This window comes from Labrus bergylta, chromosome 12 (assembly GCF_963930695.1).
Source record: "Labrus bergylta chromosome 12, fLabBer1.1, whole genome shotgun sequence".
Classification (NCBI taxonomy): domain Eukaryota; kingdom Metazoa; phylum Chordata; class Actinopteri; order Labriformes; family Labridae; genus Labrus; species Labrus bergylta.
Window position 1 is genome coordinate 12819017 of NC_089206.1, and position 18091 is coordinate 12837107.

Sequence of the window (18091 nt, forward strand, 5' to 3'; positions counted from 1 at the left end):
GATGACATTGAGGCTGTGTAGATGGGAGTTGAGTCTCTGGTTGTTGATGTTAGACAGTCGCACAAGGCGAAGCGGCTGCTGCCCGTGTTGATTCAGCCTCCTCCTCCTCCTCCTCTTCTTCTTCTTCCTTCTCTTCTTCCTCCTCCTGGTCTTCAGCACTGCTCCCCGCTGGACAGCTCCCGCTTGGACATCCTCTGTAACGCTGCATGGTTCCTCTAAGTCTTTTAATGGAAGTTAAATCTATTTATGTTCCAAGAAATACTGGGAGTTTACAACTTCATCCACAGGAGGAATCTACGGATACCTCGCTTCGAGATTTGTGGCAGGCAGCGGATCCTCGGCGGCACAGCTCCCACTTTCATTGTGAGTAAATTGGCTGCTGAATTTCTGCGTCTGTCTGAGCGTGTGTGCGTGTTTGAACCCTCAGTCAAATGCACGGTTCTTTAATCATTTTGTCTTTAAGAGTGTGATTCAATTGTGAATGAGACTGTCAATGTGTTGCTGGGGTCAATTTACTGACTGCACGATGAGCTCTGCACATACACGGTGTAGCCAAATAAGTGCAGAATTGATTACTGTTTGCCAGTCTATTGGACGCTGCAAAATGTGGAGATGCGTTCTGGTGCGTCTAATAACGCTTTTGGTTCTCAATTAATCGGGCAGAATGGGGAGGCTATTTGTGCAGCTTGATGCGTAAAGCTTTTACGCATTGGACATCCCTTTGTCTCCATTATGCGTTTTGTGTTCCAGTTTGTTTGAGACCTCTCTGTGTCCCTGCTGCTTGAAAATCTGTTCGTTGATAACTGTTTGGAGAATCTGCAGGTGGTAATTGGTGGACTTGACTATGCTTAATTCTCATAGGCTATTTGCTTTTGCTACGGTGCGTCTTGCGCTTGAGGTGCATGTTTTGGATCCTGTGAATTTGTCATAAAGTTTTCGTTGTTACTATGGCTCTCATTTCCCTTTTCTTTTTTATTTTCTTTCTTATTTAATGCAGACTTTAACACGGCTACAGTGTGTGCTGATCTGTTTTTAATTTACGCGCATCTGTGGTATGTGTTTTAGTTCTGGGATCAGGTCCAGCATGACTTTGCCATCGATGCTTTTGGATGTTTTTGTTGAGTCAGATATGAATGAAAAACGTTGTCAGGAACCCAAATGTTTACGAGATGCTTAAATCTGCGATTTATAAATGCATAGGCTATTTCAGTTAAACTGTCAATGTTTGGAAAAATATATATATTTGCTATTTGATATTGAACCTGCCGAGGGATAAATGAATGCTGTGCAAAATGTGTCCATATTTGCTTCACAAATAACCAACATTTTCAGCGCCTGCTGCACAAAACCGACCAAATGCTCTATTCACGCTTCCAGGTTAACGGCGACTGACGAGCCGTGTGTGCACAGGCTTCATCTCCAGACATTTGGTCCAAAGGTTAGGTCTAAAAACCGCGAAGCTGCTGTCTACGTGGACTGGTGCTGAAGCCTCCCGTCCGACTGCCAGGACCTCTGCCAAATCCAGAGACATGGCGACGAACGGCACCAAAACGGATGGACAAGTCACAGAACTGAACGAGGTGGCCACAAACAATGACAAACCCAAGTCACTGGACGTAAAGCCCGAAAAGCAGAAAAAGGATTTGCCTGATAGAGAAACATGGGGGGGGAGATTTGATTTTCTCCTTTCGTGCGTTGGTTATGCAATTGGACTGGGAAACGTGTGGAGATTTCCCTATCTTTGTGGAAAAAATGGAGGAGGTAAACAATATTTTTTTCCCTGCTAATTTAAGCACATTGCATGGCCCATTCAGCTCCACGATGCACGCACATAGCCGAGCTCGCCTAATTGACCGTGTCGATAACATGAAAAGAATAAATAACACCTACATTTGCAACCCTAATTAGTTTATGTAGTGCCATGTGATGTTTTGAAAAGTGCGTCAGTGTAGTTCAAGCCTCAGATTTGTGATTTTTCTTTTTTTAATGCATAATCTACTTTCGTCCATGCAGGAGCCTTTTTGATTCCATATTTTTTGACTCTGGTATTTGCTGGGGTCCCCTTGTTTCTACTGGAAACCTCTCTTGGTCAATACACCTCCATTGGAGGACTTGGTGTATGGAAACTTGCTCCTATGTTTAAAGGTATACCTACATTTTCTGAAAAACTGTTTCTTGATACCAGGCCTGTCCGAAAAGTATTCATCATCTTTGCTGCTTTCATAGAGATAATTTTGTCAGGATTTATGGAGGCCACAAATCCGTGACAAACTGCCTAATTCATCTCTGTATGATAGGTGTGGGCCTTGCAGCAGCTGTCCTGTCCTTCTGGCTTAACATTTACTACATTGTAATCATTGCTTGGGCCATTTACTACCTGTACAACTCCTTTACCACTGTAAGTATCTCACAGTGTGCTCACGTGACTCATAAAAAGCACCATAGGGTCAAGGTTGTTATAACAGATATTGAAAATTCCCTTGTGTGTCAAGAAGGGAAAAACACTGTGATTTTTGTTTTACAGGATCTTCCATGGAGCTCTTGTAACAATCCATGGAACACAGAGAAATGTTACACAAACCACTCAATTGCAGATACCACCAATCTCACCAGTTCAGTGCTAGAGTTTTGGGAGTAAGATATTGACTGCTTTCCTTTTGCTTTTCACAACAGCAGAGCTTTAAAGTGTCCTGCATGCATCCCAGTGCATAAAAGAAAGCCCCCTCTTTGATGTATGCTAATTTCTCTGTGTGGATAATGGTCATGTTGTTGCTCGCTCTGACTATAGGCGCAACATGCATGAAATGACTGATGGCTTGGAAAAACCAGGCCAGATTCGAGTGCCACTGGCTATAACGCTGGCCATCGCCTGGGTCCTCGTATACTTCTGCATCTGGAAAGGGGTTGGCTGGACAGGAAAGGTAAGACTTTGCCAGATTTGGGTATCCAAGACCTCTCATGCTACACTAGTTCCCAATAAGGAGTTTAAGTGACAGCTATGCAGTATTAATCAGTGTAATATCATCAATCATTTAGATTGCCGTCAGCATTGTTCAGATTGATTTGAAAATAAGAGAACACACATCAAACACTCATGTTGACTAATCCTAGTCTCCCTCTTGGTAGCTCCTCTAATTCCAACCCTCCTGACACAGAGTCTACACTGAGTGTGGCGACACGATAGGAGGAGCAACAAACAGCCATACGCTTCAATCTGGTTTTGTCCTCCTCCCTCGACTTGGAGCAGCTTCCCTCCCCTGGGGTGCCACATTTCGAAAGTCTAACGCATCACGTGACCATTGCAAATAAAATTAGTTTTGGTCACAAAAAAACCCATCCCCCTGCACATTTTGTGCACAAATCGCTTGCAACAGAGCCATAAATGCACACAGGCACTCGAAGGGAAGCAGGTGATATATTTGCTCTGTATTTAGCCCCTTTATCCTTTATTTGTCTAGAATAGACTAAAGGCTATACATCTAGAAAATCTTTAACGCCCTCATTACATTTCTAAAGAAAATGTGTGAATTCAATGTTAACAAATTCTGCACACATCATGAATTGAATTAAGATGCAGCCGTGTCCTCCAGCTGATTCCTGTCTCACACTATAGGTGGTGTACTTCTCTGCTACGTATCCCTACTTCATGCTGTTTATTCTCTTCTGCCGGGGAGTGACTCTACCTGGAGCTAGTGACGGAATTCTGTTCTATATCACCCCTAACTTTGAAAAACTCAAAGAATCTGAGGTAATGACATACTGTATCATAATGTGATTTGTACCTGTGTGCTGCACGCCTGAGTGAGCAGAGCTCGGCGTCACGCAGCTAAAATGCTTGTGTTCCTTTGTCAGGTATGGCTGGATGCAGCTACACAGATCTTCTTCTCTTACGGATTAGGATTGGGGTCACTTATAGCCCTGGGCAGCTATAACCCTTTCAATAACAATGTTTACAGGTAAGATTTATAATGATTTAGAAAGCGAGATTATCTATGAGACATAGACAAAAAATCAGAGCAGCTCAAGTAATTAAATTACTGCTTTTAAAGGCCTCATTCAAAGGGACTCAACAGGAGCCCTTAAAGGGTCTTATTAATGTGAGTAGCTGGCATGAATACAATAACAATCAAAGGAGAAGGTTGTTTCTTATTCTCGGTGTGCACGCTGGAGGGGGGGAAAAAAAACTCTGATGAGTGTTTTCTCCAGCAGCTCCATCATTCTAGGTCACATAAACAATCCAATACAAAAACATAGTTGCATTCATTTTGTGTCCTTGTTTCATACGGCTCTGACTTTCCACATATGTAGCTTAAAACATGTATTTTTTTTTATGTTTCACAAGCTCAGAAATTAAATCTGTTCATGTCTGTCGTGAACAAAAAGAAGGTGTTTTTTCAGTATGTTCAAAAGGGATGAACAGAACGTGTGCTTTCTACAGCTCGTCTGTGAGCGCCGCCTCTCCTGTGTGGAATGTTTTAGAGAGAAGCTTGATACCAGAAAACAAAAAAACAAAAAGAATGAACTTAAATGTTTGACAATAATCCTATTTTATATTTCCTTCTCCCAGAGACTCCATCATTGTGTGCTTCATAAACTCCTGTACCAGCATGTTTGCTGGCTTCGTAATCTTCTCTATTGTTGGCTTCATGGCTCACGTGACAAAAAGAGACATTGCCGATTTAGCGGCTTCAGGTAACTACGGATTGAATATTTTGCTTTCCTGTGTATTGGTCTCAGCACCGGAATAAATCTGCGCTGTCACTGATCCTGACAAAATCTGTGTTACTATGTGTGTTTTCTGTATACTTTGCATTGAGAATAACCTAAATACCACGATTTTCCTTTTTGCTATCCAGGCCCTGGCTTAGCTTTTCTGGCCTATCCCGAGGCTGTAACCCAGTTGCCTGTGTCTCCTCTCTGGGCCATTCTGTTCTTCTCCATGCTGCTCATGCTGGGGATCGACAGCCAGGTAAGGCGCTTGGAAATGATCTGCTCACGGGCTGACCTAAATATTTAAAATGCAGGTACATATCATGCAGCTCGCCCCTGCTCCCTTCATGATAAGCGGGCAATTTTCTCCTTGTGGACAGATATGGCTGAGCTCTGACATTAACCGTCAGGTCTTTTTACTGCAACTTTATCACCTCTGTGTGCCCACAGGTTTCACTGTCAGGATTTCTCTCGTGTTTGATGTTTGGGTTCCCATAAGGCCACAGAGACAAAAAAAAAAAAGTATTCACACAGCTTTTTGTACAAATAGAACTTCAAACTAAAAGACATAAATTATAACCCTGTTCTTGATGTCACAGCAACTGAGCTTTTGCATAACAGAGTCATTACCAAAATGGCCTCAAAGAAGTGGATGCTTGGTCATTCAGAAGATTACGTTAGCGATTGTGTTCCATGGTTTGGTGCACTCTGCATTCACAATGTCATATCTCATCATCAGTTAGCCTAACTGCTAAAATAAAACTTCTTGAGTGAAGAATACAATTTCAAAAAATACTCACAAACCTTTACTGGATTTCGGTGACAAAGGTTTTTAAAAGCAGCGGCTGCAAAACGTGCACGTGTTAACACTAATGCTAATGCATTTTTTCACGATTCTGTCCTTCAGTTCTGCACCGTGGAAGGCTTCATCACCGCTCTGGTGGATGAGTTTCCCCAAGCTCTGAGGGGACGACGAGAGATCTTCATCGCTGTAGTCTGTCTGGTGTCCTATTTGATCGGACTGTCAAACATCACACAGGTACAGCATGGCGGCTCTCTTATGTACCCACTGACTGTTAAAGTCGGCAGATTAATCAATTGAGTTGGGGAGTTATGGAGATGTAATTAAAAGATAAAAAGTTTAATAAAAAGTCATGCCTCTATGTGGTGGGCAAGAAGCTACTTTATAGGTGCTCTCGTGATTGATTCATATGCAACGCCAGATTTTTTTAAGCTGTACCTGCAAAACAAATGTTTTTAATAACGACCTTGTCTATTTTTCTGCAACAAGGGAGGAATCTATGTTTTCAAACTGTTCGACTACTATTCTGCCAGTGGGATGTGTCTCCTGTTCCTGGTCTTCTTTGAGTGCATCTCCATATCTTGGGTCTACGGTGTGTATTTCATGCAAAACGTAATTATATTATTATTAAGAAATATGCATTTTCACGACAATAAAACAAAACAAGGTCATAAAATATCACATATTTAAGACACAGGGGTAAATATAGCGGTGGGAAGTGCCGCACCTCTCTCCAAAATGATATTTGCGCAGCATCAAACGCTGTGAAGCCTCAAGGTCGTGAGCACTCATGTGTTCCACCTCGCCATCCTCATCATTATGCATGGCAGACCGGCAGCAAATTGAAATAAATTGTATATGAATATTTTGATCATGGATTCATTTGTCTCGCAGGTGTGAACAAGTTCTACAACAACATCGAGGAGATGATTGGCTACAAGCCGTGTATATGGTGGAAGATGTGCTGGGTCGTGTTCACGCCTCTCATCGTCGGTGTGAGTAGTCTGAACTAATACAACCGTACATCTAAAGTCATGACATGAGAAATGAGACAATAAATAAAGTCAATATTACCTGCCTGCAGCCATGTCAGGCTCAGACAGAGCCGCCCAGAGTCATTGGTGTCAGGATGCATAAAGTGTCTCTTGTCTCCCACAGGGGGTGTTCTTGTTCAGCGCCATACAAATGGTTCCTCTCACTCTGGGAGACTATGTGTTCCCAGGCTGGGGTCAGGGAGTTGGCTGGCTCATGGCGCTGTCCTCAATGGTTCTTATACCAGGATACATGATCTACATGTTTATGGGACTCAAGGGCACCTACAAAGAGGTAGGAAGGGAATTATCAGTTGGGTGTTTTTAGGTTTAAAGAACCTGCTTTGCTATTATGTAATCATTTTAGCTAAAGATCTGTTGTCTCTCTATTCTAACCCCCTTCCCTCTGTTATGTAATCCATTTGTGTTTTCTTTCTGACATAGCGTCTTCGGATAATGCTGAAGCCTCCTGCAGTTGTCAGGCGACCTCAAGAGAACGGACCCGAGCAGCAGGTGGAAACCAACACTGCTAACCTATCCAGCCCCACTAATCCAGCCAATCCAGCTAGCCCTGCTAACCCAGCTCCGGCTAACCCCGCCAGTCCTACAAGTCCGGCACCTGTCAACTCCACAAGCCCCATAACCCCCGCTAACCCAGCTCCTCCTGCACCAGCTAATCCGACCACTGCCACTAGCCCGGTGAACCCAGCGACTAGTCCCACCTCTACTGTCACCACCACCGTCACCACTACGGCCACTCCGGCTAACCCAACAACCACTACCACAACTGTTAGCCCCACCATCCCACCACCAAACCCAGTTAGCCCAACGGAGCCCGTTAACCCCCCCAACCCAACAAGCCCAACCCCTAACCTGACCAATGCAGAGGCCAACGTGTAGACAACAAAGAAACCCTCATGGAGCATGTAGAAAAAAGAGAACATTACAAAGGACTTCCAAGATTTCAATTGATTCACCTACCTCCAGGGGCAATATGTGATCAAAACCGATTTTCAAACCACGTTTAGTTTTTCTGCATTTGTAAAACCAAGCCAATGATGTCTTATTGTTGGTTTGCATTCTGAAAACAATATCAAAGACTGTTAGTGTTCACAAATACAAGCATAAATCGGAACAAAAAAGATGTAAACATACTGTGTAATACTGTGAGAAAAGAGAAAAAAATATAGAGATATAGATTAGAGATTTGTTGAATATCTTCATGAATCAAGTAAATACCGTGTGAATATAGTAGATGAAGTAGTGAACAAAATTGACATCATTGAAGAGTGCAAGAGATGGCGTCAATTTTATCGTGGATGTTTACTGAACCTCACACAGTTGTCTCTTTTAAAAACTTTGCACTCTGTGAGGTAAACTATAGGCCACAAGGCGAACAGGGAGCTCGACATAAGCACAATGCCAATAAGAAGTTCATGTTTAGGAGCTCTGGAGCAAACCAGTGTTTGTTGCAAAAGATTTTTGTGTGTGAGAGAGACTGTTATTTTTTTCGTTCCTTTTTTTCAGTAAAAAAAAAAAAGGGAAAACTTGTATGTGATCGAGACATTTTTAGAGTTATTTTTAGGATGTTTTATACTATATGTGTTGTGATGGAGGACCAAAATCAATAGGCAGACAAAAGCAAAAACTATGCCATTTAGTGTTCGGTTGGCAAAGCACAGGGTACTAAGAAGTACGACAAAATAGAAGAAGAAAAAAAAAAAAAGAACAAGCACAGGGTTAGAAAAGTGATTTACAAACATCGACTATCCCTTAATGCTGACAGTCAATCCTGTTTACGTTTTGCATGCTTTCCTCAGGAACATCAGTAAAAAAAAAAAATTGCTGAAATGTCTCCTGACTAATAAAAAGAAAAGAGAAGAAGAACAGAGACGGCCTTAAGCCAACGGACCAATTTCAGTCAAGCCATAGTCTGTTTACATGACTGGGCAGAATACAAAATATAACTTTGTATGCTAGCACAAAAACCTGGACCAACTCTGTGTTTTAGTACAGTCATTATTTTTTCTTTATGTGTAATGATCAATTATAGTTTGATCAATATGTATTCAGCAATACATATGTAGATGTATAAGTGCAGGCCAGTAAGCAGGTGGTCTGTTTCTCTTTTTGTTTCTGTTGTCTTTGCTTTACTAGTGAAAAGCACAAAGCTTTAATTTCCCCAGACTTTTGCCATGGCGTGTTAGGACAATGTTAGTTTGCTTCTATGGCAGCTACTGTGAAAGGCATCTGGTTGAACAGAACATGTTTACTCTGAAAAGCAAAACAACTGAGCGAAAATATGAAATGGCTACAGTTCATGTCCTGTGAATTTTGTATAAAGTTAACTCTACCACAGTTTTCTCTGGAACTTTGTTGTAAAACTGTACTGTGTAAAACATGTAACTGTGAATGTCTGTATTACATTGGAAGTTATTGTCTAAATGTTGAAAAAATGGAGTTGCTGTTTTCTGCAATAATATTTTGATCACAGAAGCTAAAGCACATATCTTACAGAAATATACGAAATGATGATGACAATGAAGATACTGATGATTATATTAAAAATAGAAACTATGTCTAGTAAAACAATATTGTTTTGTATATTTTTAACTGTCTCACTGCCTAATGTAAAACATAATATAAACATGATATGTATCTAAATGGTGTCAAATGATAAAGCACGATTGTTATGTTATACAAACAGAAAAAGACTGAAAAAATAAAGAGTTATAGAAAATATAAATACAATACACGCTTGGCATATGTCCCTTATAGTATGTGTTTAAAGTAAAGGCCCCCGTGCTTTTCAACCCCTCTTATCAGGAAATTAGGTCAACCCCACTATCTTCTCAAAAGATGTACACAGCGCGGAATCCTCCTGTAGTAATTGGCTATTGTTCCCTCTAGTGTAGATAAACTGTGATGTTGCCTATGGAGTATTTCTAGTAAATAGAAAAAGATATATGCAAGATCAGTAAATGTACAAAGAGGGATTAAGTGGTAAAAAAAAAAAAAGAAAAGAAAAGATGCATAGCTGGATTTATTTTTTGTTTTGTTAGAACGAGGCCAGATGGGACGTGAGAAAATTAAACAAAAACCTCTCTTTGGTAGTTTTGAGCGAGGATGACATCCAGCTTAGCTCTCCCATGGGGGTAGCAAAAAAAAGTGTAAACATTACTGTAAAAAAAAAAAAGAGAGAGAGAGAAAAGAAACATCAAAAGAGGATGAGAAAAAAAAGTGTCTGCGGCGCTTCCTTGAGGTTTATTGAGTGTCAGAAACACAAGCTGATAGAGAGGGGCCTCCTCGGCAAGAAAAAAAACATCACCACAGAACAGCTCTGGCCCCGGGGCCTGGCGTGCCCATCCAACCGCCCCATCTCCCCAACCTCTTATGCTTTGTGTGTATCTATGTGTGTGTTTCTGTGTGTGTGTGTGTGCGTGTGTGTGTGTGTGTGTGTGTGTGTGTGTGTGTGTGTGTGTGAGTGCCTGCTTATTCTCCCCCACCTCCTGCAGTTGCTGCTTCCATTAGCTTCCAGTGTGATAAAGGAGACGGGACCAGCTGACACCACCACAATGACTCGCCACGGAAAAAAGAATGAGATGTCCCCTCTAGTAGCTTGTGGCAAACTGTGTCTGTGTGTGTAGATGAGTGTGTGTGTGTGTGTGTGTGTGTGTGTGTGTGTGTGTGTGTGTGTGTGTGTGTTTGTTAGAAAGGGAGAAAAAGAGGGAGGTTGGGGACACAAAGCTGTGTCTGAGCTGTCTGAGGTTTGAAAAATGCCCCTGATGTCAGCCCATATAAACTAGCCCCTGATGGATGACTTATTAGCATCATATATTCCCAGTTGTGCAATTTAGCATCATTACCCATGAAAACCAGTCACCGCCAAGACAACCCAAACTGATGTCTTACGTCCAGCAGAGCCATAGATCATCATTTTGGGCAGGGGAGGACAGAGGGAGGAAGCTCTTGATTAGTTGGGAGAAATGCAGCAGAACACAATTAATCTTAGGTAAGGGACAGCAATTTTCAGCAGCTTCAACAGTGATGGATTAATCTGATTAAAAAACTGTATTATAACATGTCTTCCAAAGAAATATTCACATCCTTTTGGGGTTTGGTTCAAAATTGTTGCTTGTATTGTTTTCTACCATTGAGGATGAAGATATATTTGTCCAGTTTCTTAACTACCTTTTTTTTCCCCAGGCGACCATGACCTGCTGACTTCAAAGCCGAGACCCATTTAATTTGTCACCTGGTGGGAAATGTCTGCCTTTGTGCCACTCAAGCTTTCTACTTCTTAATCAAAGTAACACGCTGGGATTTGTAACACAGCTTTCATTCAATTTGGAAGGCAAATTTTAAGCCCATAGTTTCATCTCAAATTTCAATAGCTGTGGTGGAAGAAGTTGGGGTCTTTGTCTGAGGCTGGACCCGCCCATTTTTCGATTTGCACAATCATTTTAAGTAATAATTATGTTACCTCCGTTTTGTCTTTGACCTTTCTGCTCCCACTCCTTGCTTTTTAAGCAAAGGTCCATGTATTCCAAAATCCAAATGGTCGCATCCAAGAGGTCAATATTGATTCCAGAATTGTTGGAGATGGGCCAACTCATCTGGAATAGCCAGATTTCCAGATTAATCCCGGGTCTGTCTCTGGAGAAAACCTCAACTGTCAATTATTTGGTCTGTTAATCAGCTTTTTTTCTTTCTAATGCTGACCCTTCAACATCACTGAATTATACATGACCTCAGTGACAGCAGTGCTAATAGCCAAGACATAAATGATTTCAGAGCAGCTTGGATCCTTACCAAGACAGTCTATGTGCTTTTTATTATTCATTTTGGGGGATTCAGACTCTCTTTTGTGCCTTTATGAGCCGATGAAGGGAACACCTCTCAAAGAGTGTGGGGAGGGTCTTTTTCATCTCCTGTCTCATTATGTAGATAGTATGAAACCTATTGTCTCTGTTGCCATGATAAACCTGACCATAAAACCACACTCTATATTAGCTGTTTGGTTATATCAGTGCTGTACACAGTAATTGATATAGATAGCATTAATTAATTTGAACGTGACACTGTTTTTTCATGCAGAGTTTCTGGGCTTATCAGCTCCATTTTGTGGGCAGATCTGAGCGAGGGGACAGTGTTTGGTGTTTAGCATTTCTTGGCACTCTCTGTCGCAAGCCTATTTTTAAAGTTAAAAAGTGCTCGCAGTGTGGCCGCGAGAGAGGACACTGAAGAAGCAAACTGGTGATCCATGATGCTTTTATGAAGGGATGACAGAACGCTTCAGCTTATAAAGTCACACAGGCTCCAATGATTAATCCTCACTCCACATTTAGAGCAAGAAAAGCTAATTCTACTGTGAAGATGAAAAGATGGATAATTATGTTTACAATTTCTCTGTTTTTAACCTCGGTGCCAAAGGACTTCCTTAATCGTAACGCCCTATTGGGTTCATGTTGTCATGGGTCAGCGAACCTGCATATTTTTTATATGGATTTTGTGTCATCATTTGTGACATTTTTTCTCTGGTGCGTTTTATTTGCCCCAGACTTCTGTCTGAGGTACGCTCACATGAGAATTCAAAGCAAATACATTAATGAATAACTAATCTTTGCAGATGCATGAATCTACATATCAATGTAATCAGAGGATGTTGTGTGCATGGCTATTTCCAGCAGAGGGGCTGAGAGGATGTCAAGCATGCAAAGCACACTCTGCATATATGCTAATTGGTCTCCATTTCCAGTCTGAATACGGACCTTGCTGTAATGAACTTGTTGGGTGGTTCATTTTTAAGGGACCAAAGTGTGTTTTTTTTTGCCGGCACACGCACTGCATTGCTGCTTACATATCACGCATTTATGCAGCGCAGCTGGGTAAGATCTAAGATTAATGGGTGCAGTCTGGGACATGTCAAATTGTAGATTCTCATTGATTTTGCTGTTGGATTCAGCATTCTCATGACACAGCAAATATTGCCGTTATTATTTCATTTAGAGAAGCTCAGAGGCAAGCAGAGCATTCCATTTCTCTACAGATATTATTATATTAGATTCTGAAGCTGAAGCATCAAAGAGCTGCAAAAATATCTATTGGCTTGATCTAACAAATCCCCATCTTGTGGAAACTGTACAGACCCTTCAAAAGGGGCTTAGTTTCACATTACATTGCCCTCCCTCCATTTAGCCTCTTTACAGTACCACTTGCAAAAACCTGTCGGTCTGCTCCCTAATGTAAATATTTTACCATGTGAATTTCTCCTAAATAAAACTATGCATTTATCCTGATAATCGGAAAAAGGGGCTAGCATTTTACATCATGAAATATTGCAGAAAAAGCAGCTGTTGTTAAAATGACTGGGTGTAAGTGAGAGTGAATTTTAAGTCCCAATAAAGAGGAACATTTCAGCTAATCAGGAGACTTTCCCCTGCTACTTTCAGTTGGCTGTGGCGCTTCTTGTCTTTTGTCACAGCTTATAACATCTCCCCAATGTGCCAGAGGCTTATGGGGGAGTCATTGTAGATTACTGCCTGGGTCAAACACTGAATGCAAATCAGGCCGAGGAACAGTTGAAGTGAAACACAGAAAAAAGAAGCAGCAAGTATGTAGAAAAGAAACTGCAACATTTTTCCTATTCTACAAATGTGTTACATATTTTACATTTTAGCTGTTTACTGTGTGTATACCGTCGGGGATGGTCTAAGTATTGAGATAAAGAAAAGAAAAATATCTGAACCAATGTATCCTAAAGTTAATTTACTGTTTCAGAGCCGACTTATATACAGGACTACATAGCTCACACCAAACAGAAGCCAAGGGGCGAAGTTCCACATGGTGAGCAAGACATGTTACTCTGCCTGGATGTCACGCACAGTGGGCGCGCTGGATGATCTTGTGCCCTGATGAGAAGCTAGTTGGAATCAGGGCGAGCTCTCTAGTGAAGCTCCTCTAATGGCTTCCTCCTGGATTTCCTGCCCAAAGGATGTCAGGCCCTTTGCTGCACCCTGGGCCTCTTAAGGCTGTGGGATTTTGACAATAGCTGACAAATGAAAATCTCTGCCAACTATTAAAGGAGTTACTTCTTTCCCTGCTTGTACATGACTACACAGGAAACATACTGTGAGTTCTTCTGAATGTCATTACTCTCTGCAGCTAATCTCCTGGAATTTAACCCACAACGACTGGCAAAGCTGCCCCTGAGAGCACCTGTGTGCATGTGACGTGTATTTGTGCTGTCATGATGCATGCTTCATTTGCATAAACTAATGCATTCACATGTAATGCACGTAATGTGAGTGTGTGGGAATGGATTTGCTGTATGTACAAATACTCTTGTTAAGTGTAAAGACGTGAGCAGGCGGCAGCTTCAGGCACAGCTTTAGTAAAGACCCTTTTTCTAAATAAATAGTGTCAGATTACGCCAGCACACACTTAACACTTCAGTCCTTAGGACACAAGCGGAATCTCCTCCGTTTATTACAGCCGGGGACTGAGAGCGCTGTGGAAGGTGTGGAGCAGGTGGTAGCAAAAGTTCATGACCTGAAAATAAAGTCATCTTATTTTACTGTATTTTCTTCTCATTAAATTGGAGTAATGTTTTAACCTGAGTATAGGCTGCATTATTTGTTTTTTTTTACAAAGCTTTTTTCTCCTTGTGATAAACTTTTTACTGATCATATTTTTCACATTTTTTACTTTTTTGTTGTTTTCACTGTTCAAAATTGTGACTACTGTCAATATTTGTATTTATTTTCTTTCTGTTAGTGTCTATAAGTGGAGCACTTTAGGCACCATGTTTGTGTGAAAGGTGCTGTATTCAAATAAAATTGGGATGAGTCATTTAAAATCAAATGACTGTACATTTTAAACTCACGGTAATGGAGTGCGTCAGTGTTTTTTTGTTCAGGCAATGACTCGTAAATATTGAAGTTACGAATAATAGTTTCTTTGTGTTTGTGCGTCCAAACAAATTTGTTTTTTGGCACATCGTTTTATGCAAATGTGACCAAGTAACCTCCACACGTGCTTTGCATGCATTATCCTGTATCTGACATTTTCACTCATGTAGTTATGCCCTTGACTGCACATTATTACTGCACAAAATAAAACACACATTTTTAAGGCCGACCTGCATGCATAAAGACCCCCTCCGTGAAATGAAAGGGCCAGAAACTGAGACTAACGCACGAGGCATGTACTTTGCTAAGCTCTGCGAGACATTGTGAGGCCTGTTTGGGTGCGTTTTACTCTTTCTGACACATAGAAAACTTTTATGGAAGCAATGTAGTATGCAAACAAGTTCATTCATTCTCTTGTCTCTCACTCTCTTCAAAAAAAAAAAAAAAAAACCAACATCCACACACACACTTACACAGGCACACATGATGATTAAGAGGTCGGAGGGCCTTCAGGCCGTGCTTGGACTTGGGACTGCAGTGAATCATAGCTATGATGTGCTGCATGCTTTCTATTCTGATCTGTCACAGAGATTTTGGAACTGTGCTTACTGATGAGTGAGTCTGACCAGGCAGGGGGCCACGGCAGCCAGCCCGGTCTGTCCTTCCTCCTCCTCAGGCACCTCAGCTCTGCTCCCTCTCTCCCCGAGCTGAACAGTGACAGGTAAGACGCCACGAGATGAGCCTGCGCACTGCCGGGCCGAGAGACACAGCAGGGGTCAATGAGGTCAAGACAGAGACAAACCGTGACGCAAACGGGGCGCAACCACTGACGTAACTTTACCAACACACATGGAAAACAGAACAAAATTGTATTCTTCTGACACAAAACACATGACATTTGAAAATGGGGAATTTTCAATGAATGCCATAAATGTAAAAATTGAGATTTCATATTAAAACATTTCAGAATAAATGGACTTGTGATCCCTTTAGTGCATATTTCGATCAGATGTTTCAATTTGAAACTATATAACCTCTGCATGATTCAAAATCAGTCCAAATAAAGCGTGTGAGTATTAACTATTATTAGTATTAAATCATCCACACAGGTTTTTACATGTTAACAAATCAACAAATTTAGGTTGTCAAGCGTATGAACAAGATGGAGACAACATAGAGCATGTAGTGTATTTTGATGTTTTGAAACTTTTGATAAAGTGTTAAAGTATGAGAACAAATCAAGTCGAATTCTGATCCAGGAAAACTTGTACTTAAAAAAAGTGTTTTTTTTAAATAACAACCAAATTCAACAAACTAAACAGTGGGCATGATTAACATGTGAATAATGTTAATCGTGCACACAATTTAGTGTCCTATTCTCTTTGACTACATTCATACAAAGCACGCAGAGAGCTCATTTTACAATGTGTTTTCAGCAGTTAAAGTGTCGAAATGTCCCATCCAAAACTGGGATTCTTCTTTTTTTCTGAACATTAACCCTCGCACCAAATTAAAAGATGTATTTATACCACATGCTCCAGTCTTCCTCTCCCTTATGTCTGATCATCATTCAAAGGACTGGATCTTTGCTGCAAGTCAGTGGGTGCTGGGATATCGCCCAACTTTGTCCCACTTACAATTTATTTTGTGATATGTAGATTTGACTTCCAGATTCACACAAATGTTTTAGGGTAAGAAATGCACAATTAAATTAATAGTTTATGCATTATTAACAACAGTTAACTATTCAGTAAGTTATTCATTTAGTGTACATCATTGTCTGCATATAGATTTCATTTAGGAGGGTCAGAGATGGCAGTGAAGTCAATTTTTTTTTTTAAGTAAGACGCAAGATGAGAACTTGGATCCATCAAGAAGCTCTGATAATATGAGCGGAGGCAAAGCGCTGTGTGCTGGAGTAAAGTTCCTGTGGTCTGTCAAACACATCCTCTGGCAGGGCTTAATGTGGCGTGTGACACGTCACACCCTATCACTCTGCCTTACAGATGACCAGCCGCTTACGTATGCCGCGTGCACCACTGGATCCCAAACCAGACACTGTCAGGTGTGATAACAGTTTGAGCGCCAAACCCACTCTGAAGCCTTGCCCTCTCCCATTCCCCCACGATTAGTTTGATGCTGCAGCCGCCCAGCTTGTAGGCTGCTATTCACTTCTGCATGCGTGTGCTGTGCCCTAAAGATGCTTTTATTCTTGGCTCACCTGCACACACACCCCCCCCCCCCCCCCCCCCCCCCCCCCCCCCCCCCCCCCCCCCCCCCCCCCCCCCCAAGGGCTGAGGGCCAGAGATAACCCCGCCGCTCTGTTCCTTCAGACCAGTGAACCACCCTTTATCACTGGGGGGTTTAGAGAGATAAGGAGTGCTGCTGATCCTGGCTCTGTGGAGGGAATCAAATACTCAGCTGAGGTTCAGATACATAGACTGTCATAGACAAAGATGCAAGCTGTACATATAACCTGTTTCCAAAATTTTGGTTATTTATTGCAAGCCACTGTAGCACGCTTTTTCCCTAATTCAGAGGATCTACTCTTTGAATCCACTCTAAAGGCTGACATTTTTCCATTCTGTATTTTGTCATCCATGTCCCATGGTCCAAAAATGTGCCGCCTACATTTGGCATTGGAGGTAAATGTTCCCCAAGCACACAGTCATTATTTCAATCCTCACAAGGCTGTGGAAAGGCACGGCCTCTGTGACAGCATTTGATGCTCTATTGCTCTCTCTCTCTCTCTCTCTGTGTCACCATTTCTTCCACTAGATATAGAGAGGGGTGGCGGGGGGAGTGGGTTGTTCTTTTTTATTTTCTATAAATTACATTGGATTAAGGTTTTGTGTGGTGACATATTAAGGTTTCATCGTGACAGTCATTGTGATCATTCACACAAAGGAGAATTTTGCAAAATGTTGAGAGGAAACCCTTTAACAATAATTATTGCATCATAATTTCATCAGTTTTTTTCAGGATGTTTTTTCCTAATTTAAATGAGGCAGGCCCACAGGGATTAAATATGGAAGCCACAATGAATTAAATATTGTTGTACTCTTCATTAGGGGACTCAATTGGGTTCTTTAATAATCAATCTCTTGTCTCGTTGATTTTTTCTGACAGGGTAAATGTTGAATTACATGCCCATAGGTGTAACAAAATAAATAAATGGGAGCACATCAAAAAAGTTAAAACTTTAAGCGTCTTTGTAACATATGCCTTTCCCACTCTAACCCCTTTTTCTTTTCCCCCAGTTAACCTCTGATCATCTTCCATTTGCTCAGTGTGATTTTCAACATGAAGAGGAATACTGAAGCAGATAACGCAGTCACACTGTACAGTCTGCGGGTAGTTGAGGTCTGATAAAACAATGTGATGGTGGAAGAGAGGAAAAAAAATCAGCAAGGAGCATTTTTTTTTTTTCTGTGCTGGATTGTTCTCTTTGATCTGGAGTGCAGTGAAAGGAGGGCATTATGTAACATCTTCAGCACACACATGGCCGACTGTGTGACTGCCAAACGCAAGGGGGGGGAGTGGCAATGGTGGTGATGGTGGTGCTGGGGGTTTGGAGGTGGGGCGGCAATGTGGCAAAGATGGGGAGAGGCAGACAGTAAAGGGGGAAAGAGATGGGG

At 41.5% G+C, this 18091-nt stretch overlaps 1 protein-coding gene across 1 annotated transcript; it reads left to right on the forward strand.

Moving 5' to 3' along the window:
- Positions 1–22: 22 nt before the first annotated feature.
- Positions 23–9294, forward strand: slc6a1a (solute carrier family 6 member 1a). Its single transcript, XM_020629510.3, has 15 exons — positions 23–363; positions 1378–1761; positions 2014–2145; positions 2298–2398; positions 2525–2634; positions 2789–2921; positions 3614–3748; positions 3853–3956; positions 4568–4692; positions 4857–4969; positions 5618–5749; positions 6002–6104; positions 6407–6507; positions 6671–6838; positions 6988–9294. The coding sequence occupies exons 2-15, from the start codon at positions 1530–1532 to the stop codon at positions 7441–7443; spliced, it is 2145 nt and encodes a 714-aa protein (XP_020485166.2). The 5' UTR covers positions 23–363; positions 1378–1529; the 3' UTR covers positions 7444–9294.
- Positions 9295–18091: the final 8797 nt, after the last annotated feature.